We start from the raw sequence: 27,723 nt of genomic DNA, 5'->3' as shown, positions 1-27,723 counted from the left end.
GCAGGAGCAGTGACTGCGGGTGGGGGGGACTCCTGCTCTCATGGAGGGTCCTGCCGGAAAAGGGAAGGGCAGGGTCAGGGTCAGCCTGCCCTGGCACTAGTGGGAGGGGGCCACTAGGACCCTGCGGCAGCAGTTGATGCCGGGAGCCAGCAGAGCGGAGGCAGCGTGGAGCTGCAGAAGAGAGGCAGGGATGGTCTGGGGGAGGTGCTTGGGGGGCAGCAAGTGGGGGCCAGGGGACACTCAGGGGAAGCGTGTGGAGTGGCAGGCGGGGATGGGGGAGAGATCCGACCCCGAACATTGGTGGAGCCTGGCCCCCGGGCCCTGAATATTGCTGGAGCCCAGGCACCAAGGGCCCATACAACTCGCTGCCCCTGCTCCTGCTAACGGAGTGGGCATTAGTGAGGGGCCCCCGGAGTGGAGAGGGCTAACCGGGCAATGGGCTCATCCTTTCCCGAGTCTGGTATCACTGAATGACACACACTCACACATGCATGCACACACAGAAACACATGAACATCAGTGCATGCACACATGACACACAGACACGGACACAAACACACAGTGTTTGTCTGAGTTCATTGTCTCCTCTCCTTCCTTAACCATCCTCCCATCACTCACTGAACAAAGACCAGGCTTATTACGGCAACAAATCTGTCAGCCTTCGCTTACTTGCCCGCTACCCTCATTGCTCCCTGCTGCTCTCCCCTCCGAGCTGTGCAGGCTCTTGGTGGCAGAAGGAAGTGGCGCAGCCACTCAAAGGGTAGGATACATGTGTGAGGGTGGCAGATGCCCCGGTGGCTGGGTTGGGCAGTGATGTCATGGAGAGGGCTCCTAGACAGATGGAGGGGAATTCCTGGGCTCTGTCAGAGCTTCCCCCCTCCCCCCCTCGGATCCTGCTGAACCCTCCCTGCCCAGATTGCCAGTTGCAGGGCTCATGACCCTTCTGAGCAGCAGTTTATCTGCCTTTGGCACGGACCGGATTGCATTCAATGGCAGGAGCTCAGGAATCGCCATTCCTGACCATAGCTGAGGCCCAGCCACTCAGGCTCCTGTGCCCAACAGTGCCCAGAGCTGGATGTGACGCGATCCCCAGGGTGCAGCCTAGGACGGTGGGACTGCTGTGCCCCCTAAACTCTCCAGCCTGGGCTGACTCTCACAATGCTTTGCTAGCGACCAGCAGCAAACCCCTCCAGGCGCTGTTATCATTCAGCACAACCGCATGTGGAGCCCCACTCCCAGCTAGATTGCATGAATGTTCCCAGAGACACTCATGAATCACACAGATAAAGGCACCAGCCAAATCCGCCCAGCTCCCAGCACTGTACCTCGGGAATACACCCTCTTGCACTGCTCAAGACAAACAATGCAGATTTATTAATTGGTTCACCACTTCATCAATGGAAAGTGGATATACACCAGCCTTTGCAAACCTGAGCAGATTTACTGCACACTCCAGGCAAACTCACTGGTAAAGATAAACAGTTAAACAAATTTATTGACTACGAAAGATAGATTTTAAGTGATTATAAGTGATAGGCCAAAAGTCAGAGTGGTTACCAAAATAAAATAAAATATAAGCACCCAGTCTAAACTCTCAACCCTATTAGACTGGGCAACATCTAGATTAAGCAGTTTTTCTCACCCCACTGGATATTGCCGTTCATAGTACACAGGTTTCACCCTTGACACCTGGGCCAGTCCCCTCTGTTGGAGTCTTCAGTCTTCTGAGTCTCCTTGTTGCTTACAGCCTAGGTGTGGGAGAGGAGAAAATGCCCAGCATGGGGCCACTGTGTTCTGTTTTATACCTTCAGTCCATGCGCTTGGAGAACACAAATCTAGGCATGTCTGGGGGCATTGCTGAGTCCCCAGGCAAGGTTGAGCAATTCCCCAGGTGTGACCTTATGCAGGTGAGTCATTGAACTGTTGCTCCCTTGCTGGACAATGTTGTTGATGGTTGTTCGACACCTGGGGATCCAGTATCTGGGCGCTTGCCAAACCCACAGCATATTTTAGTGACAACCATATAACACAATCTCATAACTTTATATGCATGAATGATACACATATTTAGATGGAATAGTGGGTTTCAGCAGATCATAACCATGGGAAACCATGACACCTTACAAGGCATGCTTTGTATGCAATATCACAATTATATGCAAATGCTGAAGATGGAGGTCACAGTGTGCTCCCCTGGGATGTAGAGTGTCACACCAGCTACTACAGAGGATGGTGCAACGACCAAATGACCCTGGGTGAGCAGACTCTTTCCCCCTCTCCAAACGACACGGGGCACCCATGATGCTCTGCTCTCCACACATAGCGCCCAGCAGAGCTGGGAGGAGCAAAGCGTGGCCACTGCCAGCTGGGGTTATGCAGACACAGGTTGGAATAGGGAAAGGAATGCACAGATTGCCCTGTTCCTCCCCATTCCCCGCTCCTGCCCGGCAAGACCCCCCCACCATCACAGGCCGAGGAAGGATTGGGGCGGGGGGTAACACTTATAGTACATTTCTGGTGCAAACCTGCTCTGCCTGCCATTAACAAGCTGCTGACCCATGCTGCAGAGCTCAGTGTACAGCACGTCAGGCCCTTCATTTTTGCTTTTTATTTTCTTTAAAATTTCCTGGGAATGTATCAGTGTTTACTACAAAAATTAAAATGCAGGTGAAAATCGGTGCAAACAATTCACTGAGCAGTTTTCTGAGTAAATAGCATTTGCTTTTTCCAAAACTTAAAAAAAACCTGCTTATGTTCTTATGTTCAGATTTTCATTTTCAACCCATGTTAGCATGAAAATCAGTTCACTGACTTTTATTTGCTTGACTGCAGATAACCATCCGTGCTCTCTGCAGAGTCAGTATGCGGTGGGGGTGGACTGACAACTGTACGTACACCAGCTTTGAGTCATTCCAGAATGTCTGACTTGAATCTCTGCTCTGTTAGGAGAGGTTCCTGAGCTGCCTTCTCGCCTTCCAGAGCTGGGAGCTGGGTCCGGGGAGTTCTGGCATGTCAAACATTTGGGTGAAAATTGGATGAATAATGGCTTTTGTAAAACTTTTTTGGTAAGAATTGGTAAAAACCGAAAATGAAGCACCTTAAAGAGATGTTACCAACCTCCTCCTGTTGCCAAGGTCCCAGTGTGGTAGGGGGAGTTCTGTGCAAAGGGGGCCTTTGTTGAGGCTGCTGGACGCAGAGAGACCCCATGGCTCTCTCTAGCCCCTAGGCTAACTGACAGCCTGCGCTTCCCAGTCTCACAACACTGGGTCTCCCTAAATCCTGGCCTGAGGGGTTGGGCTGCTGATGACACAGCAGCAGGTCACCTCTAGATGCCCCTTTAGGTTGATTTAACTGTGCCCATCTCGCCACTCCCCAAATCCCAGAGATTTCATGGCTGGACTGTGAACTCGCTGGAGGAGTCGGCCCGGGGGAGATCTGGCTGATTAAGAAGGGAAAAGCATCCCAACAAAACAGCTCAGGCTGGCCTGGTGGGGAAGGGGGTCAGGAACAGAGGCAGTTTAGCCCTGAGCCAGGTGAGCAAGGGGGCCAGGAATGGATCTTGCCAGCTGCCTGGAGCAGGTGTGATGGGGGGAGTGCAGGCAGGGCAGGGCTGGTGGGAAGCACTCCAGCGGGGGTAGGAGGTGAAAGCATATCTGTGACAGGGGCTCTCATAATCCAGGCCATGTCATAGTTGAGAGCTTGTACTGTGCGCACCTCCCATTCACAATCATGCAGGTCTCCTCTGCCCACTTGCTTACTGTCATGTGGCTCCATCCCCTTTCCCATAACATGCTGCCATGAACCAACAGTCTCAGGCAAGGATGCCACGTACTTGCGCTGGTTTGCAGCTGGAAACAAGGAGGAGCCAGCACCAGATGACCAGCCAGTTTGAGAACGGCTGTGTTCGTGGCACCTCATAACACACCTTCTGGAACTGACAATTCCAGAGCTCTGTCTCCTGGGCCAGAGGCCCAGAAATGCTCAGTCCCCACCCAGACAACTAAAGACGTGTCTGGATTCTCAGAAGTGCTCAGCAACTGGATGCTGAGCTGTGTGGAAAAGCCAGCCCTAACTGTGGAGCCCACTGGTGACTGCATATGACACATCCCACCCTGTGCCTGAGGATCTATCATAGCCCTAGCAAAAGTGCATGGCTGTAACGATGCTGCCTCTGGCGGGACACAACTGAGAGTATCAATTCAGGACAAATTGCTTAGAGCAGGGCAGTTACAGCCCAAGGCTGGGGTTCCTTTACTATTAAGGCAAACCAAACCAGCCAAACAGAGAAGACTTCAGTCTCACCCCACTGGCTAACCATAAGTCACACAAGCAATTCCCTTAGACACTCCAGTTTCCCAGTATCACCACCAGTGCCACTCATTATGGGGACAAATGGTTATGAAAACCAATACCCCAGTAAAAGAAAAAAGGTTCTCCTGATCCCAAAGGACCAAGTCCCAGACCCAGGTCAATATACAAATCAGATCTTACCCACAAATCACACTGTTGCCAATCCTTTGGAATCTAAAATCTAAAGGTTTATTCATAAAAAGAAAGAAATATAGATGAGAGTTGAATTGGTTAAATGGAATCAATTACATACAGTAATGGCAAAGTTCAGGCTTGTAGCAGTAATGGAATAAACTGCAGGCTCAAATCAAGTCTCTGGAGTACATCCACAGTTGGGATGGCTCAATCAGGCTTTTGTTCAGAGCTTCAGTTTGTAGCAAGGTTCCTCCAGAAGTAAGAAACAGGATTGAAGACAAAATGGAGGGGTTTCCAGGCAGTAGCGTAGCTAGGTGGGGAGCGGGGGCAAGAATACTGTGGGAGACCCTATTGTCGGAGAATAACAGAGTTTTTACTTTTTGTTTGGGTACAGCAAGTCAGATGCTTTATTTTATTTTTTTTATTAATTTTATAGAGGGAGAGAGCTAAGCAGGTTTTTTAACAGGTAAACAATTATAGCAAGCATTTATATTTTTTGTTATAGATAATAATGAGCAACAGCTGCACTTTGTTTATACATAGGTTATTTTGATATTTTGTTTTGCTTACTAATGTAGACTTTTAGTCTACATTCCATATTATTTACATATTATTTATACAAGGTTGCAACAATTTTTCACACAGTTCTTTCCCACTCGCCTCACACATTCCTCGCTTTTACAAATCTCACGTTATTAGGGTTACAGTTAGCCTAACTCTTGCTAACAAACTGTCATGCATTGCATCCCCTTCCTGTCAGTTTTTTTTTTTTTTGCTTCCACACTATCAAAAGCTTTGCTAAAGTCAAGGAATAACACATCCACTGCTTTCCACTCATCCACAGAGCCAAGGTTAAAGGTTCAGGGCAGTAGAGTCAGTCCATATCTGAAATAATCACATTCCTCTACATTGGATAGCAGGAACACTTCTGATTTTGCAGGGATGATTCCAGCTGCCTGCATGCTCGAAGAGTCCAATAAATAACCCAAACTTATGCTGCATTGGCGAGCCCTTGGTTTCATACAGGATGATTATATCATGCATAGCAGGGGTGCCCAATCTATGGCCCGCGGGCCATACATGGCCCACCAGAGCGTTTCATAAGGCCACAGAACTGCTTCAACACAATATACTAACAGCCGATTCATTAGCGTTTTCTCATCATGTTTACATTTTAGTTTACACAAGTGTGTAAACAGGTTGTTTCTATGTACAGTATTGTTTATCTAAATACAGATAAAGACGTATGGATTGGATGAATGGACTATAAGGTGGATAGAAAGCTGGCTAGATTGTTGGGCTCAACGGGTAGTGATCAATGGCTCCATGTCTAGTTGGCAGCCGGTATCAAGCGGAGTGCCCCAGGGGTCGGTCCTGAGGCCAGTTTTGTTCAACATCTTTATTAATGATCTGGATGATGGGATGAATTTCACCTTCAGCAAGTTCGCAGATGACACTAAACTGAGGGGAGAGGTAGATACACTGGAGGGTAGGAATAGGGTCCAGAGTGACCTAGACAAATTAGAGGATTGGGCCAAAAGAAATCTGATGAGGTTCAACAAGGACAAGTGCAGAGTCCTGCACTTAGGACGGAAGAATCCCATGCACCGCTACAGGCTGGGGACCGACTGGCTAAGCAGCAGTTTTACAGAAAAAGAACCTGGGGATTATAATGGATGAGAAGCTGGATATGAGTCAGCAGTGTGCCCTTGTTGCCAAGAAGGCTAATGGCATATTGGGCTGCATTAGTAGGAACTTTGCCAGCAGATCGTGGGAAATGATTATTCCTCTCTATTCGGCACTGGCAAGGCCACATCTGGAGTATTGCGTCCAGTTTTGGGTCCCCCACTACAGAAAAGATGTGGAAAAATTGGAGAGAGTCCAGCAGAGGGCAACGAAAATGATCAGGGGGCTGGGCACATTACTTATGAGGAGAGGCTGAGGGAACTGGGCTTGTTTAGTCTGCAGAAGAGAAGAGTGAGGGGGGATTTGATAGCAGCCTTCAGCTACCTGAAGGGACATTCCAAAGAGAATGGAGCTCGGTGGTTCTCAGTGGTGGCAGATGACAGAACAAGAAGCAATGGTCTCAAGTTGCAGTGGGGGAGGTTTAGGTTGGATATTAGGAAACACTATTTCACTAGGAGGGTGGTGAAGCACTGGAATGGGTTACCTAGGGAGGTGGTGGAATGTCCATCCTTAGAGGTTTTTAAGGCCAGGCTTGACAAAGCCCTGGCTGGGATGAATTTGTTGGTGTTGGTCCTGCTTTGAGCAGGGGGTTGGACTAGGTCTCCTGAGGTCTCTTCCAACTGTAATATTCTATGATTCTATGATATGAGCTGAACTTAATATATATATCAATGCATGTGACTTTAAATATTAAAATATGTAGAATCTATTTGGCCCACACAAGGTTATGCTTAGATTTATGAGGCTCTCCTGTGTAATAAGGTTGGGCACCACACATGTATAGGAATAGGGTAATATCACTTTAAATAGATTGTGAGCCCTCTTGTGGTGCTCACAGTGTCCTCTGGTTTTTAGAAGCCTCCGGAAACCAGTTACATCCTGCTGCTCTAGGTAGCTAGGCCTGCCATGTTTGCGTAGGGTTAGTAAACACAAGAGTTGGCTTAGTATAATGATACTTACCTCCTTTATGAAGCACTTTGAGGGCTACTAATGAAACGTGCTAGATAAGTGCTAGGTATTATTATTATTGTTATGATTAGACCTGGTCAGAAATTTTCCATCAAAATGTTTTTTTTTTTATACGGAAATACAGTTTTCACAAAATCAAAATTTTCTGCGGAAAAATTTCAATTTTGCTGAACTTTTTTGATTTTCCTTTGGCAAAATCCAAATGTAACATTTTGTTTCAGGTTGGCCCAAATTGAAACATTTCAATTTGTTGAACTAAATCAAAACATTTAGTTTTGAGCCAGTTTGATATTAATTTGTCTGCATGAGCTGTCACAGTACCTCATGGGAGTTGTAGTTTGGGCTCCCTGTCTGGACTACATCTCCCATGATGCACCAAAGTCTCCCCTCTGATAAAGCCACAGTGCTGCATCATGGGAATCCCATAACTTTGGTGCATCATGGGAGATGTAGTGTGGCCTGGGAGCTGGGCCCATATGATGAACTGCAGTATATCAAGCAGATGCAGTTTAATGTTGAACTGACTTGTAACAAAACATTTTAGACAGACAAGGTGGGTGAGGTAGTATCTTGTATTGGACCAATCAGTTGGTGAGAGAGAGACACTTTCGAGCCACACAGAGCTCTTCTCCAGGTCTGGGAAAGGTACTCAAAGTGTTACAGCTAAATGAAAGGTGGAACAGATTGTTTAGCATAAGTAGTTAGCAGATATTGTAAGGGCCCATTCAAGGTAGAGTGGTCCATTTACACCTCTGCAGTCATAGGACAAAATGAGGGGGTTAATGGGTTACAGATTGTTGTAATAAGCCATAAACTGTAATGCTGGGAGTACCTTTTCCAGTCCCAGACCCCAGGAAGAGCTCTGTGTGGTTGAAAGCTTGTCCCTTTCACCAACAGAAGTTGCTCCAATAAAAGATGTGACCTCACCCATCTTGTCTCTTTAATATCGGGGGACTGACATAACTACAACTATACTGCGTTCAACAATTTTTTTGTCATTTATGAATTAAAATTTTTCTGAACTCTTTGTTCCAAGGAAAGTTTCATTTTTGCCCTGATCTGGGACCAAAAAACTGTTGAAATATCAGAATTTCTCCTAGGACAGAGACTTTGCTTTTCACACAGCTCTGGTACATATGGTTCTGTGGAACCCAGCTGTACCCTATGGTTTCTTCGCATTATTTATGTGGTATAAAGAGCATGAGACACAACACATTGTCAGTGGTAACCATGGTATCAAACAAGTAGGACAGAATTATTCTTAGTGCCATCAAATGAGACCAAACCCAACCAACACAGAGGACTATAGGAAAGTGAATGTGCTCTTGGGGGATCTTGTAGCTTAGCTGTTAGGGGGTAACCCTATTTGACTGCATGACTTCCCTTTGCAAACAAGAAGCTGTTTTCCACCCCAGAGCCATGGTCTAGCAGAAGACACATAACAGTGGCAGGTACAAGCTCCTCAGTTCTAGTCCTGGCGCTGCCACTGAGTTGTGTGGTGTTGGGACAGTCACTTAACTGCTGGGTCTCAGTGCCTCCATCGGTATGATGGGGAATAACAATACTTGGTATTGTACTGGGTGGACTACTGGGTGATTGTCAAGGGCTGCATGACCCTGACTTAGCCAATCCAGCTGTTGTCAGACTTCAAGAAAAGAACTGACTGCTCCTTTGAGCAGAGTTTATTCCCATTGGCTTTAGGGGATCTGTATTTTGTCTGGCTTCCTCTGGAGTTAGGAATCCTCATTGCATAGGTGAATGACCCAGTCTGCTGCACACCCCCTGCACTGCATGCATTCGAATTCCCACAGGGGGGTTGCATAGATGAGGAAGGAGCCAGGGGGATCAAATCTTTAAAGACTAGCTTGCTACAGTGCAGCTGCTCTCCTCTTATAGAGCAACTGTACCCCTGCTCGCAGAGATGGGCAGCCACCATCCAAATTCTGAGGCTACTGTAGCCTCACCTGCCTTTGGCTTTCACTTTAAATGACAGCACGTTGACGCAGCAGTGGTTTTATTTCTAACACCTATCTGAGGATCTGGTGTGAAATTTCTCCTTTACTGACTGCAGTGAGTTGGCCCAGGACTGGGAGAAGGGAACTGCGGTTGGGTAACCCGCTCTGCAGGTGGGGGTGCTGTGTTCTAATGAGGGGAGGCCATGGGGTAGCAGCTGATGAGGAGACCCCTTTCTCTTTTGGGGGTGACTTGCCCTGGTCCCCACCAAATGATGGCTACGCTCTCCAGATGCCACATGGTGACTTGCTCATTTCCACCCCCAATGCTAACGTTGTTCTTGGTTCTCCCAGGCTGCCTGAGGGAGTGGGATGGCGTCAGCTGCTGGCCGGCGGTGTCAATTGGCCAGTCCCAAGCAGTGACCTGTCAAGAGGTCCTTCAAGTATTCAAGAAATCTCAAGGTGCGGTGTTGGCACCCCACAGCCCTCTAGTAAAGGGGCCGGTATCCCTCAAAGCCACTGTGCTGGGGGCTCTGTGCTCAGGTAGCTAGTTCCTCACTCCCACCTCTTGCTGGGGATGGCGACTAGAGCTGGGGGGTGAACTGTTTTCAGCAAATAGTGCATTTGCACAAAAATGTGTTTTACGGGACTCTGAAACTGTTCCCGAATTTGGGAGGTATTCAGTGAATAGAAAAAAAATGGAAGAATATTTTTGAAAAGCCGAAAAGCTTCGCTTTGGCTGTTTCAGTTTCTGATTGAATAAAACATTTCAATCAGTGATTTGCTCAGTTCTAGCAAAGGCTGCTCCTATTGCCCTTGGGGAGGGCAGGGACTCAGGAATCACCCCAACCCTTCATCAGCAGAGACACAGTGCGAGTGCCCCTTCAGCATCTGTCATCCATCCAACAGTCAGGTGCCTCCTCTCCTTTGGGCTCTGGCTGATTCTGGCTTGTGGCACCATGTGGAGCAGGCCCACAGGCTGCTTCTAGCACCAGTCCTCCAGCCCTTAGTCTCTGCAGCTTCAGCATGCACCCCTGTCTTTCTCCCCAGCACCCCTTTTCTCCTGGGCTGGAAGAAGAAGTGGGATCTCTAATCCTGCCAGCCCCCTAACTAGCCAGGCCTTTCCCACTGTTGATGCCTGGAAAGGGGCTGTCTAGCCACCCAGCAGCCCACTCCCAGGGTCTTCCCTAGTGAAGGAGAGGGCTCCTCCCAGGGTAGTCCCTCTGTCTGCCTGCACGTGGCGTGACCCTTCTGGACAGAGCGAGAGACAAACACAGAGAGAGAGAGAGGGCTCCAGGCTCATAACAGGGTCAGAAGAGTCTGTCATGGGATCGAATCACCCCTTGGAGTCAATTAGTGCACACTCTGGCCCTGAACACTCTGGGGTGCTGTGCACTGTTAGGAGCCGGACACTTGCAGTGGACAGTGGAGAGGCTGCCAGTTGCGCTGGGCCCTAGCAGTACCAGCCCAGTTCCCCACACCTTTCTGGGCAGGCCTCTCAAATTCCAGCCCACCTTAAAGGGGCAGGGACCAGGGCAGAAGGAGGTAATTCCAAACACCATCATCACAGTGAGTTGGGGGCAGGAAGGTCCGATATAAAGGCCACCAGAGAGCAAAGCTCTTCTGCTTCCTCTCAGCCTGGTGTGATGCACACATCTCCTGACGTGTGCAGTGTGACTCTTTGGCTCCGGACAGCTGCATTGATGGGCAGTGGGGCCCTGGGCATGCACCTTAAAACAGTTACCTGTAGGCAGCAGTGGGGCCTAATGGAGTGAATGTTGGCCTGGGGCACAGCAAGCTTGAGTTCTATTCCTGGCTCTTCTGCCAGGTGAATCACGTCCCTGCTCTGTGCCTCAGTTTCCCCATCTGTAAAATGAGGATAATGATGCCGACCTCCTTGGCACTGTGAGATTGAGATCTACTGCTCAGAAGTGCTAGATATGAATCAGATATTATCATTATTTCAAAGCTGTTCTTTCCTAGTAGCAAAGCAAGAGTCCCTTATTGGGCTTTGACTGCAGCCAAGCGAGGTTCTGAGTGCACCCATTTCAGCATTGTCAGAGCACAAAGAAAACTGACTGATCGGCCGCAGGGGCAAATGAGTATAATTTATTAATGCTCCGGGGCTTTGATAAACATTTGCCTTGGGTTAGAGCGTAGGCCTGGGACGGGTCAGCTGAGATGGAGACTTGCTGAGAATCTTACCAGCAACTGAGGCTGTGATGAAATGGTCTTTGGGATGCATATATGCTGTGTGATGTATGTTAGGGCTAATCCATAGACATTACACAGAGGGCTGTGTGATGGCCTCCAGTCTAGTTCTTCTGTGCTAGGTGGGATTCCCAAAAGCTCTCGGTATTGGCTTTACTGTTCCCAATGCCACCAGCTGGAGCAGGGTTAGGCCAGTGCTGAGTGGTCTGGGACATCCCGACTCCTGTAGGCTGACGTCCTGCCCCATGGGGCCACACCATTTGCCAAGAGTCCCTAGCCCCTCTCGCATTGGCACTGGTGACTCCCCTATTTGAAGGCCTCCTTGGGGAAGGCAGTTCTGAACAGAGTACCCCATGCTATTGCCCACTGCACCGCGCTGCTGGGCATGAGTGGCGTCGAGTGCCCTCCAAATCCCTCTTCTCCAGTTACAGCAGCGTTGCCAGCGCCAGGCATCCAGGATGGGGCCCCCAGCTTCAAGCCTCAGGGGCCTGGCTGAGAACCAGAACCAGACATCGGAGCAGAAACACTACAGTGCAGCCTGGGTGCTGGGGGCCGGGGCAGGATCTGGGTGCTGGCAAGGAGGTTGGGGGTTGAGGGAAAGGTCCTTGTAAGAGCTTCACTTTGTCGATGCAGTGTTGATACGCAGGAACTGCACCGAGTCTGGCTGGAGCAGCCCCAGCCCCCCGTACTATGCCTGCGAGCTGGATGGCAGCAATAAGGACACAGAAGCCAAGGCAAGTGCAGCAAGACTGTGCCAGGAGTGGGGCGGGGGCTGGTATCCCCATTGCAAGGCTGCGCAGGGGGCTCTGGGGTTTGCCACTTAATGGAATAGTTGGTTAAAAATGAACCAGCCTAGATTTAATTAAACACTGATGAGAGCCCACATCTGCACCAAACTGAGCTCCACTAACTAGGGCAGGCCAGGTCCCCTGGGGCTGGTGGGTGGTTAGCCGGAGTCTCTCTGGGGCAGGCTGGGTCCCCTGGGGCTGGTGGGTGGTTAGCCGGGGTCTCTCTGGGGCAGGTCAGGTCCCCTGGGGCTGGTGGGCAGTTAGCCAGGGTCTCTCTGGGATAGGCCAGGTCCCCTGGGGCTGGTGGGCAGGATACTGGGGGCTCTAGGGAACAGGCCAGGTCCCCTGGGGCTGGTGGATGGTTAGCTGGGGTCTCTCTGGGGCAGGCCGGGTCCCCTGGGGCTGGTGGGCAGGATGCTGGGGGCTCTAGGGAACAGGCCAGGTCCCCTGGGGCTGGTGCGCGGTTTGCTGAGGGCTCTAGTGGGCAGGCCTGGTCCCCTGGGGCCCTCATAGATGATGGCATGAACACAGCAAGACCCAAAGTCTGTCAGCAGCATGTTCCCTCCACTCCACCCCACCTCTCCGCCCCACTGCGCGTCAGGGAGCAGCGTGTCCAGAGAGTCAGTGGTGCTCCCGGCTCCACAGCCATGCCCTAGTGCCCGCACAGCTGCATGGCACTGCCGCGCTGACCTGCTAACTCAGCTGTGCCTTTCTCTTTCAGGGGGCCTACTTTGCTACCGTGAAGGTGCTTTATACCTGTGGCTATTCCACTTCCCTGGCTGCTCTGCTCCTGGCCATCGGCATCTTCTCCTGCTTCAGGTAGGGCTGTGGTCCTAACAGCTCCGTGCACTGTGGGAGGGCAGGAGGTAGCCGAACACCCTGCCTGCTGTCAGGCCAGATCCAGGTCCCAGTTGCTCACAGCCACTGGGGTCCAGGGGTTTGCCATGAAGTGACAGAAGCCAACGAGAGCAGGGGCTATAGCAAGTGGATTTGAGCCCGTGGGAGCATGGGGAGAACGTGGGAGATGGAAGAGACCCTTACTGATGGGAGGAAACAGGGGTGCTTACAGGCAAAGGGGAATTTGCCCCCCATTTGACCCACCAATGCACAGATACAGAGTGGGGACATTGAGTCTGCAGGCTGCTGATTCCAGGTGGTAGTGGCTTGGTTGCAGTCACAGGTTGTTCCCAGGAGCAGGGGAAGCTTCCTTAAAGTGGGAGGGCTACTGTTGCCTGAACTGTGGCCCCACCCCTGCACTGCCCCTTCCTCCCTGCTCACTCCTCTCTGCCTCCTCTCCCCATCAATCTTCCTTACGGCCGGTAAAAAAAGGTTTTAAAAGTGGTGGGGCCATGGCCACCTATCCCCCCGATTCCGGTGCCCTGGTTGCTCCCATCTGCTGCAGGGTCAGGGTCCATCTACACTGGAGCTGGGGGGATAATCTCCAGCTTGGGGAGACATACACATGCTAGCTTTGCCTGAGCTAGCTACAAATAGCAGCATGGCCACAGCAGTGCAAACAATGCCCTGGGCTAACTGCTCCAGTCCATGCTCCTCCAAGACCCTAGGTATGTGCAGGATCAGCCCTTCCACTCCATACAAAGTCCAAGATGCACTGGCTACAAAGGGCCCCATTCTCCACTGACCTGCCCTTGGAGCTGTCATTCATCCCAGTGCAAAGTGCAGGTGAGCTCCAGCGTTCTGATCCGGCAGAGTTTCTCGCTCATCTCCATGATGGCAGGAGGTGAAGGTAGGGTGGACTCAGACACAATTCACTTAGATCAAGGGTTCTCAGACTTCTGTACTGGTGACCCCTTTCACACAGCAAGCCTCTGAGTGCGACCCCCCCTTATACATTAAAAACACTTTTTCATATATTTAACACCATTATAAATGCTGGAGGCAAAGCGGGGTTAGGGGTAGAGGCTGACAGCTTGCGACCCCCCAGGTAATAGTCTCACGGCCCCTTGAGGGGTCCCGACCCCCAGTTTGAGAACCCCTGACTTAGATGCTATTTGAATAATAATAAATCCCCAGATAGCACTGCCCAGCCTAGACGGGACAGTTTATAGAAGTGGAATCTGGAACATTTGTTTCTTATTCAGAGTCATGTGAGTAGCTCCTGTTGCCACCTCCTGCAGACCCAGCTGGCGTTACCCTGACACTGCCAAGCGTCAGTCACTCACATCACGTCAGAGATGAAAGAAATTCATGTTTTTCTTCTCAGTTCTAGTTGAAGAAGTGAAGCCCCTCTGCGAAACGGCCTCCAGGGGAACAGGTGTGACCTGAACTCTGCAATCTTTATGGGCAATGTTTGAATGATTCTGTCCTCAGAGTGCTCTGTCTGTTGTAGCTGTGGGCTAACAGACATGCATCTTGTAGCTAATTAGCAACCAGAGCTCTTCAGTGCTGGGGCCTTGTGCGGATACAGCTGCCCTCTTGCTATAAAGGCTGAGAGTTCAAGCCCCCTGGGTATAGATCTAAAAATTAACTTAGCAATTTTCCCCCTCCCAGCTTGCTTATATGGTGGAATTATTAATGGCATCTAGCACTTCTGCCCCAAGTATTCCCCAGGTAAAGAAGCTAAGGGAGGAGAAAGCTGGGTGATTTCTGACAAACAGCCTTGATAGACAAGGGCAAGCCAGGGAAACAGGATACAGTTTGAGGGACTGCTTAGGAATCTGGGGTGTGGCAGGTTGAATCAGACCAGTGTCCATCTAGGCCAGGGTCTTGTCTTCAACAGGGCTAGAAGCAGCTGCTTGAGAGGAAGGTGCACAGTGGGATAACCTGCCCCTAGGAAAAGTCTCCTCCTCACCCCTTGTAAGGAGCAGCAGGTCAAGAAGATGGGGTTGCAGAGTCCTTGGCAGCAACCATCTCCATGCCAGCACCTAACAGCTATGGCAGTGGACACATTGGGCAGGTCACGAGCCTCAAAGGTCCCTACACCGTAGGCTGTGCCAGCCACAGTGGGCTGACTAACAGGACATTCCTGATTGCTGATTGGCCTGGACATTCTATTTCAGCCTGGGGAGGATACAGGAAGTTTGTGCAACTAGGTGGATCCCCAGCTAGTTGCTGCTACCAACCTAGCTTCCTCACTCTGGTTCCTGACACTTGCTTTTCCCTCCTGGCTCTGATACCCGGTTTCTGACTCGGCTTTGTCGCCTGCTTCTGACTTCTGGTTTGTGACCTCGCCTTTACCTCCTGGCCCTGCCTCTTGGCTCCTGACTTGGCCTCAACTTCAGATTCTGTTCCTGATCCCACGTTGACCTGCGACTCTGATTCCTGATGGTCTGACTCTGGCTCTAGCCATGAGGCCGGCAGCCCACGACCTGGCTCTGACAGCTTGCACAGACCATCTAACCCCACTGCATCCAACGCCCTGGCGAGGAAAGAAGGCGTTTCAGCGCCCAGACAAGTCTAAGGGTCTCTGGATATGCCAGAGTGGATTGTTTAAATATAGGCAGAAAATCAGGCTTCACGTGCTCAAGTGATGCAGATGTTGTCAGAAAATAAAATCTGATGTGACCAGGTAACCCATGTGCAGGTGGGAAATGCTGCATTCCAAGCTTGGGGCACTAGCGTGTCCCCAGAACAAAGCCCCGCCATGCCTTTGCCCGAACGGTTTGACAGGGACCAGCGGAAGTTCAGAGGCATCATGAACCAGTCTGCTTCCTCTTCATATTTTGTCCTCAGGCCTTCCCCATTGAACAGGCCAAGATGGGGATGGTGATAAGGCTGTTGTTGGGAGATGCCTTAGACTGGGCCTGCCTTAGACTGGGCCTCTCCCTTACTGGAGCAGGGCAGCAAAGCAAATGCCTTCCTAAGAGCCTTCTCTACCATCTTTAACATCCTCCATCTCACCCACTCAGCCACAGCTGCCATTGAGAAACTCCAGCAAAGGTCGAGGCTGGCTGCCACATATGCCATTTGGTTTCCTCAGCTTACTGAATGTACCGATTGGTATGAGGCAGCCCAGCTGTGCCAGTTCAGGGCAGGGCTCAGCCAAGAGATCAAACATGTGTTAGCTCAGGTGAAGGCTGCCATGGACTTAACTGCGTTCATGGACTTGACTCTTCACATTGATAACTGGCTGCATGAGCGAAGAGAGGAGAAGAGTGGTCCAACTCCAACACCTCCAGACCAGAATCCTGAAACTATGCAAGTGGACCTGACCTGAAGGTGGCTGACTGTCACATCGTCACTGTTCTTCTTCTTCAACAATCTATTCTGTTACTATGGTAAGGTGTGCCGCACACTTGCTTTGTATCCCTTAAGAACCCTTACTTAGCAGGGGTCAGGAACAAATGATCCCAGGCCCCGTAGGTGAGCTAGACCTGCACAAAACCTCAGAGCTACCCCTTGGAATGCCTCCCAAACCCTGTCTGGGACCTGTCCCGGGTCACTAAGACTCTCACCACACCACTAGCTGCTGGTTCAGCTGTACATCCCAGGCAAGGCCCAGAGAATTCTCCCACAGTGGGCCATCATTGACTTTGGTGCTGCTGACAGCTTCATGAATGCAGAGATGGCCTGGGCTCTGCGAATTCTTGTCCCAACAGAAACCACACCTGGTTTTGTGGTGACAATATATGGGACCCTCCTTTCCTCAGGACCAGTGACTCAGGAGACCGTGTCACTGTGAACAGAGGCTGTGATACAGGGGAACCAAGAAGTATTGCAGTTTAGTATAATCCATTCCCCTCATTTCCCTTTGATCTTTGGCATAACCTGGCTGGCATAACCAATCCATGCATCCGTCTGAGAGCAAAAGGTTATCTTCTCTTCCGCATACTGCAGGCAGGTCTGCCTGTGCACTGTGAACCACAAATCCCTGGACCCTGGGTCTCATTGCCACACAACAGCAACTCAAGCATTGTCTGGACCCCATGCTGAGTCATCAGCCAGAGTATACGCTCCTCAGAGATGACCCTCCATGTTCCTAAAAAATATCAAGACTATGCCAACATCTTTGAAAAAAGAAATGCAAATGCACAGCCCCCATATTGAGACTGCAACTGTCCAATAGACTGCAGCCCAGACCAAAGTTCCATATGGCTGGATCTATGCGATGTCAGAGCTGGAATTCATAGTCCTCTGTTGGTATAGCCAGGAGAACCTAGCTAAGGGATTCAGCTGTCACTCAACATCTCCTGCCAGAGCTACTGTTCTTTCTGTAAAGAAGAGAGATGGGTCCCTTTCCCAGGTATCTGGCTGGTGGGGCTTGCCCAGATGCTCAAGGTCTAACCGATCGCTATATTTGGGGTCAGGAAGGAATTTTCCCCTGGGTCGCATTGGCAGAGAGCCTGAGGGTTTTTTGCCTTCCTCCACAAAATGGGGCATGGGTCACTTGCAGGTTTAAACTAGTGTAAATGGTGAATTCACTGTAACTTGAAGTCTTTAAACCATGATTTGAGGACTTCAGTAATTCATCGAGAGGTTAGAGATCTATTACAGGAGTGGGTGGGTGAGGTTCTCTGGCCTGCAAAGTGCAGGAGGTCAGGCTACATGATCATGATCATCCTTTCTGATCTTAAGGTCTATGAGTAGACTACCAAGCACTAAACAAAGTGATGGTTTGAGACTGATAAGCTCTGCCACTAATCTTGGAACTGTTGGACCACGTATGATCTGCTCAGGTGTTCACCAAGCAGAATATTTGAAGGGCCTACAATTTAGTACACATCCGAGCAAGGGACGAGTGGAAGACCACCTTCCAAACACCCCATGGACACTTTGAATATTCAGTCATGCCATTTGGCCTCACTAATGCCCCAGCTACTTTTCAGCACTTCATTAACAACACATTCAAGGATATTCTATACCAAGAGCCTAGTGGTAGGCTACCTGGATGATATCCTCATCTTCTCAGAGGACTAAAACAGACTGACCAGCACATCTGGGCCACACCAGAGAGGCTCCAGAAACATGGCCTGTACACCAAACCTGAGACCTACTCATTTGACTAGACATCCCTGGTGTTCCTAGGTACATCCTTTCCACAGCAGGCATCCAATAGATACCAAAAAGAAAGAGGTTATCCATGACTGGGTGCCCCCATGGAGTGTCAGAGGTACGATGATTCACAGGCTTCACAACCTTTTATCAGTGCTTTAGCTCAGACTTCTTGAGGCACATACCACCCTTTATGGCCCTCTTCTGAATGCCTGCCAAGTTCACCTGGACATCTGAGACTCAGCTCTCTTTCTAGTGATTCAAAGCTGCTTTCATTGAGGGTCCCACAGTGGTACACGTAGAACCACCCTGCTCATTTGTAGTAGAAGCTGATGCATCCAACGTGGCTTTTGAGGCAGCACTCTCCCAGAGCCACAGGCACCAACACCTACTCCATCCATTTGCCTACTATTCTCTGAAGCTGTCCTCCTGGAAAAAATACAAGATTCTCAACAAAGAACTACTCACAATCAAGTTCAGGCTTGAGGAGTGATGCCACTACCTCGAGGGGGAGGGGGAAGAGGGGCAGTATCTAATATAGGTATACACAGACTACAAGAACCTTGAATATTTATATAAGACCAAAGCCCTGAAACAAAGACAGCTCTGTTGGGCACTATTATTTTCCCATTTGATTTCACCACCGCATATCAATTGGAAACCAAGAATGGCAAAGTGGACGTCCTATTGCGCAAAGGGGAGGACAGTACTGCAAGGAGGAAGAAACCTCTACCTGGGGAAAAGTCCCTCCTCCTGAAACCCCATAGCTTCCTCAATGATGCAATGCAACAGGATCTCCTTACTCTGATCTGGCTGGCTTCCCAAAGTGACCTGCTGGCTCAGAAGGTTGCAGCCTCCCCAGAGCAACCCGGAGGTAATACCAAGAGACTGCATACCATGATAGATGGAATAAGCTATGTTAGCAGCTGCATCTACATCCTGTAAAGGTGCCCCTGGTTGGAAGTGTTCCAGATATGCCACGATGTCCCCAGTGTGCCATTCCAGTCACTCTAAAACCTTATGTCTAACCTCTCGCCTCTTCTGGTGGCCCAGGAGGTAGACAAATATTTGGACCAATATCAACTCCTGCGATCTATGTGTTCATGCCAAAGTTCTGTGCATAAAACCCCTCAGCACCCTTATGCTCCTAGAAACGCCCTTTCAAAGCTAGGGAATGACCACCATGGACTTTATCAAAGAACTCCCTGAATTGAATGGATATATCACTATGCTCATGGTAGTAGATCTGTTGACACTTCCTCCCTTGCGCCCAACTGCCCACAGCCACAGCTCAACTTCTGTTTGCACATGTCTTTCATCCCTGACCACATAAGATCTAACAGAGGGTCCCAGTTCATCTCCAGTTTTTGGTGCAAGATTCTCCAACTATTAAACATCCGTATCTGCATGTCATCTGTGTACCACACCTAGTCAAACAGAAAGAGTAAATGGAGTGCTGGAGTGTTGTTTCAATCCACTCTCTTCCCATATCCCAAGTTCGCATATAACAATGCTGACCATGTTTCCACAAGCCAAAGCCCCCTTTTCACCAATTAGGGATACTGCGTCCATTTGCCTACTATTTTCTGAAACTGTCCTCCTGGAAAAAAATACAAGATTCTCAACAAAGAACTACTCACAATCAAGTTCAGGTTTGAGGAGTGATGCCTCTACCTCATACTCCCAATTGCCTCCCACACCTCAGCAGCCTGTGATATGGTTCAGCAAATCCACCATATCCAGGAAGAACTCAAGGAACACCTGGCAGAGGCAAAGGAAGACTACAAATGATAGGAAGATCACCAGAGACTGGCAGGCATAGAATTCAAGGTAGGCCAGAAGATTTGACTATCCACCAAACATCTTCACACCAAACATTTCATGAAGGAGATCACTGATATCTCAGACCATTTCAGATTTGCCAACTCATAGAATCATAAAATATCAGGGTTGGAAGGGACCTCAGGAGGTCATCTAGTCCAACCCCCTGCTCAAAGCAGGACCAATTCCCAACTAAATCCCAGCCAGAGCTTTGTCAAGCCTGACCTTAAAAACCTCTAAGGAAGGAGATTCCACCACCTCCCTCGGTAACCCATTCCAGTGCTTCACCACCATCCTGGTGAAATAGTGTTTCCTAATATCCAACCTAGACCTCCCCCACTGCAACTTGAGACCATTACTCCTTGTTCTGTCATCTGCCACCACTGAGATCAGCCGAGCTCCAACCTCTTTGGAACCCCCTTTCAGGTAGTTGAAAGCAGCTATCAAATCCCCCCTCATTCTTCTCTTCTGCAGACTAAACAATCCCAGTTCCCTTAGCCTCTCCTCATAAGTCATGTGCTCCAGCCCCCTAATCATTTTTGTTGCCCTCCGCTGGACTCTTTCCAGTTTCCCCACATCCTTCTTGTAGTGTGGGGCCCAAAACTGGACACAGTATTCCAGATGAGGCCTCACCAATGTCGAATAAAGGGGAACGATCTGCTGACAATGCTCCTACTTATAGAGCCCAAAATGCCATTAGGCTTCTTGGCAACAAGGGTGCACTGTTGACCCATATCCAGCTTCTCGTCCACTGTAACCACTAGGTCCTTTTCTGCAGAACTGCTGCCTAGCCATTCGGTCCCTAGTCTGTAACAGTGCATGGGATTCTTCCGTCCTAAGTGCAGGACTCTGCACTTGTCCTTATTGAATCTCATCAGGTTTCTTTTGGCCCAATCCTCTCATTTGTCTAGGTCCCTCTGTATCCTATCCCTACCCTCCAGAGTAGCTACCACTCCTCCCAGTTTAGTGTCATCTGCAAACTTGCTGAGGGTGCAGTCCATGCCATCCTCCAGATCATTAATGAAGTTATTGAACAAAACCGGGTCCCAGACCGATCCTTGGGGCACTCCGCTTGATACCGGCTGCCAGCTAGACATGGTTTACTAATTTACTCCGTCACTGTTAAACTCCGCTTGCTGAGGCTGCTCAAAATACACCCTGTTTTCCATAAAAACAACAAGGAGTCTGGTGGCACCTTAAAGACTAACAGATTTATTTGGGCATAAGCTTTCATGGGTAAAAACCTCACTTCTTAGGATGCATAGAGTGAAAGTTACAGATGCAGGCATTATATACTGACACATGGAGTCTCCATGTGCCCAAATAAATCTGTTAGTCTGTAAGGTATCTTGTTATTTTTGTAGATACAGACTAACACGGCTACCCCCTGATACTTGACACCTGTTTCCCATATCTCCCTTTTGAAACCATTCAACAGAACCTGCTTCCCAGCCATACGCATCCCCCCTCTGCCAGGGCCATAAGGAATACCTAGCCTGGGTCATACGGTGCTCCAAGATGAAGCGGGGTAAATCATGGAATCTTGTGGACTGGGATGGGTATGTTCCTGAGGAGCAGTCCTGGGATCTGGCCCAACACATACATGTCCCTGCATTTCACAAAAGGCCAGCAATGCCCCAGAGTGGCCACAATGTAAGGAGTAGCAGGTCTAGAACCTGGGTCTACAGATTCTCCAGGGAATAACCACTTCCATGCTAGCATTAACAGCTGGGGTAGTGAAAGCACTTGGCAGGTCATAAGCCTTAGCAGCCTACACCATAGGACATGCCACCCATGGTGGGCCTGACTTACAGGCCATTCCTGATTGGCCCAGACATACTACTTAAGCCTGGGGTGGCTACAGGAAGTTTGTCTGTGCAACTAGGTGGTTCCCCAGCTAGCTGCTGGTACAGACCCTGCTTCCTTGCACTGCTTCGGGTTCCTGATCTTGCCTTTTCCCTCCTGGCTCTGATGCCCGCTTTCTGACCCAGCTTTGTCTCCTGCTTCTGACTGTGACCTTGGCCTTATCTCCTGGCCCCAACTCTTGGCTCCTGACTTGGCCTTGGCTCCTGAGACTGGCCACTGGTTCCTGACCTCAGATCGACCCACGACTTTGATTCCTGAAATCTGGCTCTGGCTCTAGCCACTGGGCCAGCTGCCCACAACCCAGCTCTGACATCCCATCAGTCAGAGGCTGGACAGTGCTCTGGAGAAGGAAGGTTTACATCCCTCCCTAAGCTCCTAGCTGTTCCGTCCTCGCTGATAGAGCGGTGGGAGTTCTCCCTATCTCTGACTGTCCAGTCCTTTTGGAACCCTACTAAACTCTTGTCCTCAGAAAAGGCGCTTGTGCTCTGTCCGCCCGCCATCCCCAAACTATGCACTCCACATGGACAGGACAGCAAGGGCATGGCCGCAAGGGAAGTGAGCAGAGATGGTGCATGGCCATCAGAGCACAGGACCAAGATGGAGCATCAAGTGAAACAGCCCCAGGCAGCATCATGGTGCCAGGAACCAGGGGCTGGCATGCAGTTGATGCGCTTCACAAGCGGGTGAGCTGCTGTGGGCACCGCTCCAGTGGTGACATTCCTATGGACCATCACTTGGTTCCACTGTATTGGTTGGGTACTCCACCACCAGCCACTTGAGCCTGGTTGTAGCCCAGCACTGCTGGGCCTGGGAAGAGCATAGCACAGAGCTCTGTTGTGTGCACTGAGGAGCTGATTGGGTCTAATTCGCCTCAGGGAGTGGAACAGAGATTGTTTCCCGTTCCCCAGGCTCAGCAATAACAACCATCTCCTTTGCTCTCACTGGATCCAATTCCACCCTGCGGTAAGTGGGGTGACACCCTTTGCAGTCAGTAGAGATGCACTTGCTTAGACAAGGTCTGCGGGCGTCAGCTGGGCACTTGCAGGGATCAGGAAGGATTCCTCCCTCCCCATCCCATGCACAATGGGCCAGAGGTGTCTGGGTTTTTTTGGCCTTCCTCTGAAGAATCGAGGACTGGCCACAGATGGTGACAGGACACCAGACGGGGTGGGCCAGTGCTCTGAGATGGTTCAGAAAATCTTTTGCCTAGATGCCTGGCTGGGTCATGCTCGCATGATCAGGGGCAAATTGAGCTGCTAGATCTGGGGTCAGGAGGAATTTTCCCCAGAGCAGAATGGAGGGATATTGGGGGAGAGCGGGGGAGGGGCACCTTCTTCTGCAGCCTGGGGCATAGATTGACTGCGGTGATCATCAGATATCTCACCCAGTCCATTCCCAAGTCTTTGCTGGCGCCGCACAACTGCTCAGTGTTGTGAGGACTGAAACGCTTTAGTTTAGCTAACGTCATTGGGCTCCGTACATGGGGAGCGAGGTGAAATGTAACAGCCTGTGCTATGCAGAGGGTCGCACTGGATGATCTAATGGTCCCTTCTGGCCTTTAACTCTATGAAGTAATGGCCCTCGGTGTTGTATCCATCTCAATCACATTTCGTGTCAAATTCATCTCTAGGGCAGCTCCACAAGCTCCCATGGGCTGTGCTGAATTGCGCCCTTAGGGTTGAAGGCCGTGGCAAGCTGGCCACCGACCGTATGTCTGTTTGCCATGAAGAATGCAAAGCCAGCTCCAAGTCACTGGGATCCTCTTCTTTCTGTAGGAAGCTTCACTGCACCAGGAATTCCATCCACATCCACTTCTTCGCCTCCTTCCTAACGCGGGGAGCTGCCGTGCTCATCAAAGACTCCGTGCTCTTCGCGGATGAGTCCATCGATCACTGCACCATGTCCACAGTAAGAGGGTACTCAGCAGATGGGGTTGGCTCCTTCCAGGGCCAGGGCTGGCCTGGTGCTCTTGCATCAACCTGTTGGTGAACAGGCGCAGAGAAGAGCCCATGTGAACCTTTTCCTCTCTCCCTCGCTAGGTGAACTGCAAAGCGGCCATTGCCTTCTTCCAGTACTCAGTGCTGGCCAACTTCTACTGGCTCCTCGTAGAAGGGATGTACCTGCAAACACTGCTGCTGTTCACCTTCACCTCTGACAAGAGGTATTTCTGGTGGTACACCCTCATCGGCTGGGGTGAGTAAAGCGAATGCTGGTGAAATGCACTAAACCCGGGATGTCCATAGCGAGGACTGTTGAAGAAGGGCCAAAGGTTCTAGGAATCTTCCCAGAGCAGCCCATTAGCTGACAATTGTACACCGAAGCAGAGCTGAAACTGTTTTGTACAAAACTTTTCTTCAGTGGGGAGAAAAAAAATGCAGATTCAGCAATGCCGAAACGTCTTGTGAATTTGAGTCATTTTGGGTTCAACCTGAAATTTTTTCCATGACTTTTTTTTTAATTTTCCATGAGCCAAAAAAATCTGTTGTTTGCCTATTTCTCTACCAAAGGTGGCCCCCGCCACTGAATCTTTGTCACATGCCTTGTTAGACTGGCTCCACTGAAGGAAGCAGAGCAAGGGATGGGCTAGTCTGAGACTCCAGAGGGCTCTGTCTCTGCATTGCAGGGCCGGCTTCAGGCACCAGCTTAACAAGCAAGTGCTTGGGGTGGCCAAGGGAGAGGGGCGGTACCTGCGGCAATGAACTGCCGCCTCCGATCGTGGCTTTTTTTTTTTCCCAATTGCCGCCGCCGATTGCGATCGCAGCTTTTTTTTTTTTGCTTGAGGCGGCAGAAATGCTGGAGCCGGCCCTGCTGCATTGTGTGGTCTCTCTGGGTCTTAGTTCCTCACCTGTGTATAAGGATAATAGCCCTGCCTCAGAGGGGACTTGTGAGGTGTATGTATAAAGACTCAGAGGGGTAGCCGTGTTAGTCTGAATCTGTAAAAAGCAACAGAGGGTCCTGTGGCACCTTTGAGACTAACAGAAGTATTGGGAGCATAAGCTTTCGTGGGTAAGAACCTCACTTCTTCAGATGCAAGACTTGCATCTTACCCACGAAAGCTTATGCTCCCAATACTTCTGTTAGTCTTAAAGGTGCCACAGGACCCTCTCTTGCTTTGTATAAAGACTGTTAATTGTGGGGGCATGTAATTATCTAACATAGAACAACTGGTGTTCTGTCATTGGTTTCAACTGAGCCAGGATTTCGCCCCGGATCTTTGGGGCAAAGATGTTTGTAAACCATCTAGCAACTGGGGCCCCTGGATGCTGCCATAACGTATGAGTTCTCTGCAGAGTTAGTCCTTCTGGAGAGAGCCCACCTTTCTTTAGGTTGACTGTTATTTTCACAGGGTGGGCTGGGTGTGGGCCAACCCCACTGACTGGAGCTGAAGTTGGTTTTGCTGCAGGGAGTCTAAAATGGGCCCACTTTTCGTTTTTCATGACATTTTTGTATTGACATTTTGATAGAAATTGTTATTGAAATATTTCGTTTGTTAAAGAACTGGTAAATGAAAAATGTCCATGATGATTTTGAAAAAAGCGTAGACAAAGAAGTTACTAAAATTGTCATGCAAACTAGACAGTGTAGCTAATGGTGACAGTCTATCACTAAAAATTCGGTAAAAGGCTGTTTTTTCAATGAAAAAAACCTTTTGTTCTAAAAACTTCAAGTCCCACTCCTGACCCAGCACAACAAAGGACCCAGATGCTGCTGGAGGGGATGTAGTACATCAAGGGCCTGTGTATAGGGCAGGGTCACGGGGGGGACAGGACAGATGAAAATATTGCAGATTTTTCAGCCACCAACCATCTGAAGATCTCAACATGCTTCACAAAGGAAGATCAGAGTAGACGGATGGGAGTGTATGTGGATGGATAGATGGATCCCATGTTCACTATCATGGACAGAGGAGCATGCAGATTCTAACCACTGGACCATACTGTCATGTATGAGTCCATGTATTGCTGCCTTTTTTTGATTGGGTGGTGGCTGCCTGGCATTGTGAACCTCTTCTGCCAGCTCTCCAGCGGTTGGCACAGCCGTCAGCAGGAAGAGTGTACCTCCTGGAGCACATGAATTATGAGGAGAGGCAGAGGGAACTGGGATTATTTAGTCTGCAGAAGAGAAGAATGAGGGAAGATTTGATAGCTGCTTTCAACTACCCAAAAGGGGGTTCCAAAGAATCACAGAATATCAAGGTTGGAAGGGACCTCAGGAGGTCATCTAGTCCAACCCCCTGCTCAACGTAGGACCAATCCCCAGACAGATTTTTGCCCCAGATCCCTAAGTGGCCCCCTCAAGGATTGAACTCATAACTCTGGGTTCAGTAGGCCAATGCTCAAACCACTGAGCTATCCCCCCAAAGAGGATGGAGCTAGACTGTTCTCAGTGGTGGCAGATGACAGAACAAGGAGTAATGGTCTCAAGTTGCAGTGGGGGAGGTCTAGGTTGGATATTAAGAAAAACTTTTTCACTAGGAGGGTGGTGAAGCACTGGAAGGGGCTACCTAGGGAGGTGGTGGAATCTCCATCCTTAGAGGTTTTTAAGGCCCGGCTTGATAAAGCCCTGGCTGGGATGATTTAGTTGGGAATTGGTCCTGCTTTGAGCAGGGGGTTGGACTAGATGACTTCCTTAGGTCCCTTCCACCCCTGATATTCTATGATTCCACATCATCCTGCCCACGAATGCCACACCGTGTCCCACGCTCCACACCAAGAGGTTCAAGCTTTGAGCAGCGTGGGAAGCATCCCCTGAGCATCAATTTCCCTGACACCAGGTCTGTGGTGGGCAGAGAGGGGCAGGAGAGACTCTCTCCCATTGGAGATGGAAGTGCTGTGGATTTGCCAGGATCTGTTATCCATGCTGGGGGGGGGGGGAGAATGGAAGCTCCCTCCTTCAGTCACAATAGGACTCTGCCATCCTGTGGGAGAACAACTGGCCTCTTTCCTTGCAGGTGTCCCTATGCTCATTGTGAGTTTGTGGATCTTCGCCCGGCTACAATATGACAACCATGGGTAAGAACTGCCCATCCCCCAGCGTCATTAAAACCTGTGCGTCCCCAATGAGCTCAGGTCCTGTGGGGCATGACTGGAGCCAGATGAGCGACATGGAGCCTCCAGGTCTAGAGAGCAGCCATTACACACCCCAGGGGTGGGGGGCACTGCTCCAACAGCTAATCCAGGGGGGTTTCCTGCTCCGACAGCTAAAAACTGATTTCCATTGTCAAAGGGAATGTCCCCCAAGACCCCCCAGCCTGACCATGCCAAGGCTTCTAAATCCTGCACATGAGATCCTGGTCTTGCTGGATAACCTCCCAGCCCAGGTCTGAGATCTGGGGCTAGTCCAAGCGCTCTAAAAATAGCTGTGTAAGCGTTGCTTGGACATGGCTCAGGCTGGAGCTTGGGCTCTGACACCTCCCCCCTCTCCCCCCCAAGGCTTTGGAGCCTGAGCCGCAGCACCTAGACAGCTATTCTTAGAGCACTAATGTGAACCTGTGGGCCCAGGCTGGGAGGCTTGCTGCCAGGTGCAGTGTAGACACACCACTGAAGTCAGTGAGGGCTTTAACAGACTTCAATGGGGCCAGCATTTCACTATGGGCTCCTGCCACCCCAGAGCGACCATGGACCCTGGGGCTGCCCAAACTGACTGGCAGAACGAAAGAGGGGAGGAGAGAGGGACAACGCTGCTTTATTCTCTATTTTCTGTTCTGGTGGTGTCCACAGGCCCCAGTCAGGATCAGGCCCCCTCACGATGGGCACTGGGGGACAGCGTCCCAGCCTCGAAGAGTTGCAAAGCTTTGTGGCTAGAACATGGGCACTCATTTAAACTTGCTGGGCTGGGTTCTCATGTAGTCTCAGGCCCCTTTATGCCGTGCTGGCCACATGCAGGGCTGGCTCTAGCATTTTTGCCACCCCAAGCAGCGCCAAAAAAAAAAAAAAAAAAAGCCGCGATCGCGGCGGCAGCTATACCACCACTTCATTTTACGGCGGCAATTC

At 50.2% G+C, this 27,723-nt stretch overlaps 1 protein-coding gene across 1 annotated transcript in view; it reads left to right on the top strand.

The window, feature by feature from the left end:
* The window catches only part of LOC101949099 (vasoactive intestinal polypeptide receptor 1-like), a 93,402-nt gene that overhangs the window by 44,369 nt on the left and 21,310 nt on the right, over positions 1 to 27,723 (top strand). The window contains exons 6-11 of the mRNA XM_005283116.3: positions 9,447 to 9,554; positions 11,937 to 12,037; positions 12,813 to 12,910; positions 23,506 to 23,638; positions 23,770 to 23,923; positions 26,682 to 26,742. Coding sequence (XP_005283173.3) covers positions 9,447 to 9,554; positions 11,937 to 12,037; positions 12,813 to 12,910; positions 23,506 to 23,638; positions 23,770 to 23,923; positions 26,682 to 26,742 — 655 coding nt within the window. The remainder of the gene's footprint in view (positions 1 to 9,446; positions 9,555 to 11,936; positions 12,038 to 12,812; positions 12,911 to 23,505; positions 23,639 to 23,769; positions 23,924 to 26,681; positions 26,743 to 27,723) is intronic.

This window comes from Chrysemys picta, chromosome 24, assembly GCF_011386835.1.
Source record: "Chrysemys picta bellii isolate R12L10 chromosome 24, ASM1138683v2, whole genome shotgun sequence".
NCBI classification, from domain to species: Eukaryota; Metazoa; Chordata; order Testudines; family Emydidae; genus Chrysemys; species Chrysemys picta.
This window is presented reverse-complemented; position numbering and strand designations above follow the sequence as displayed.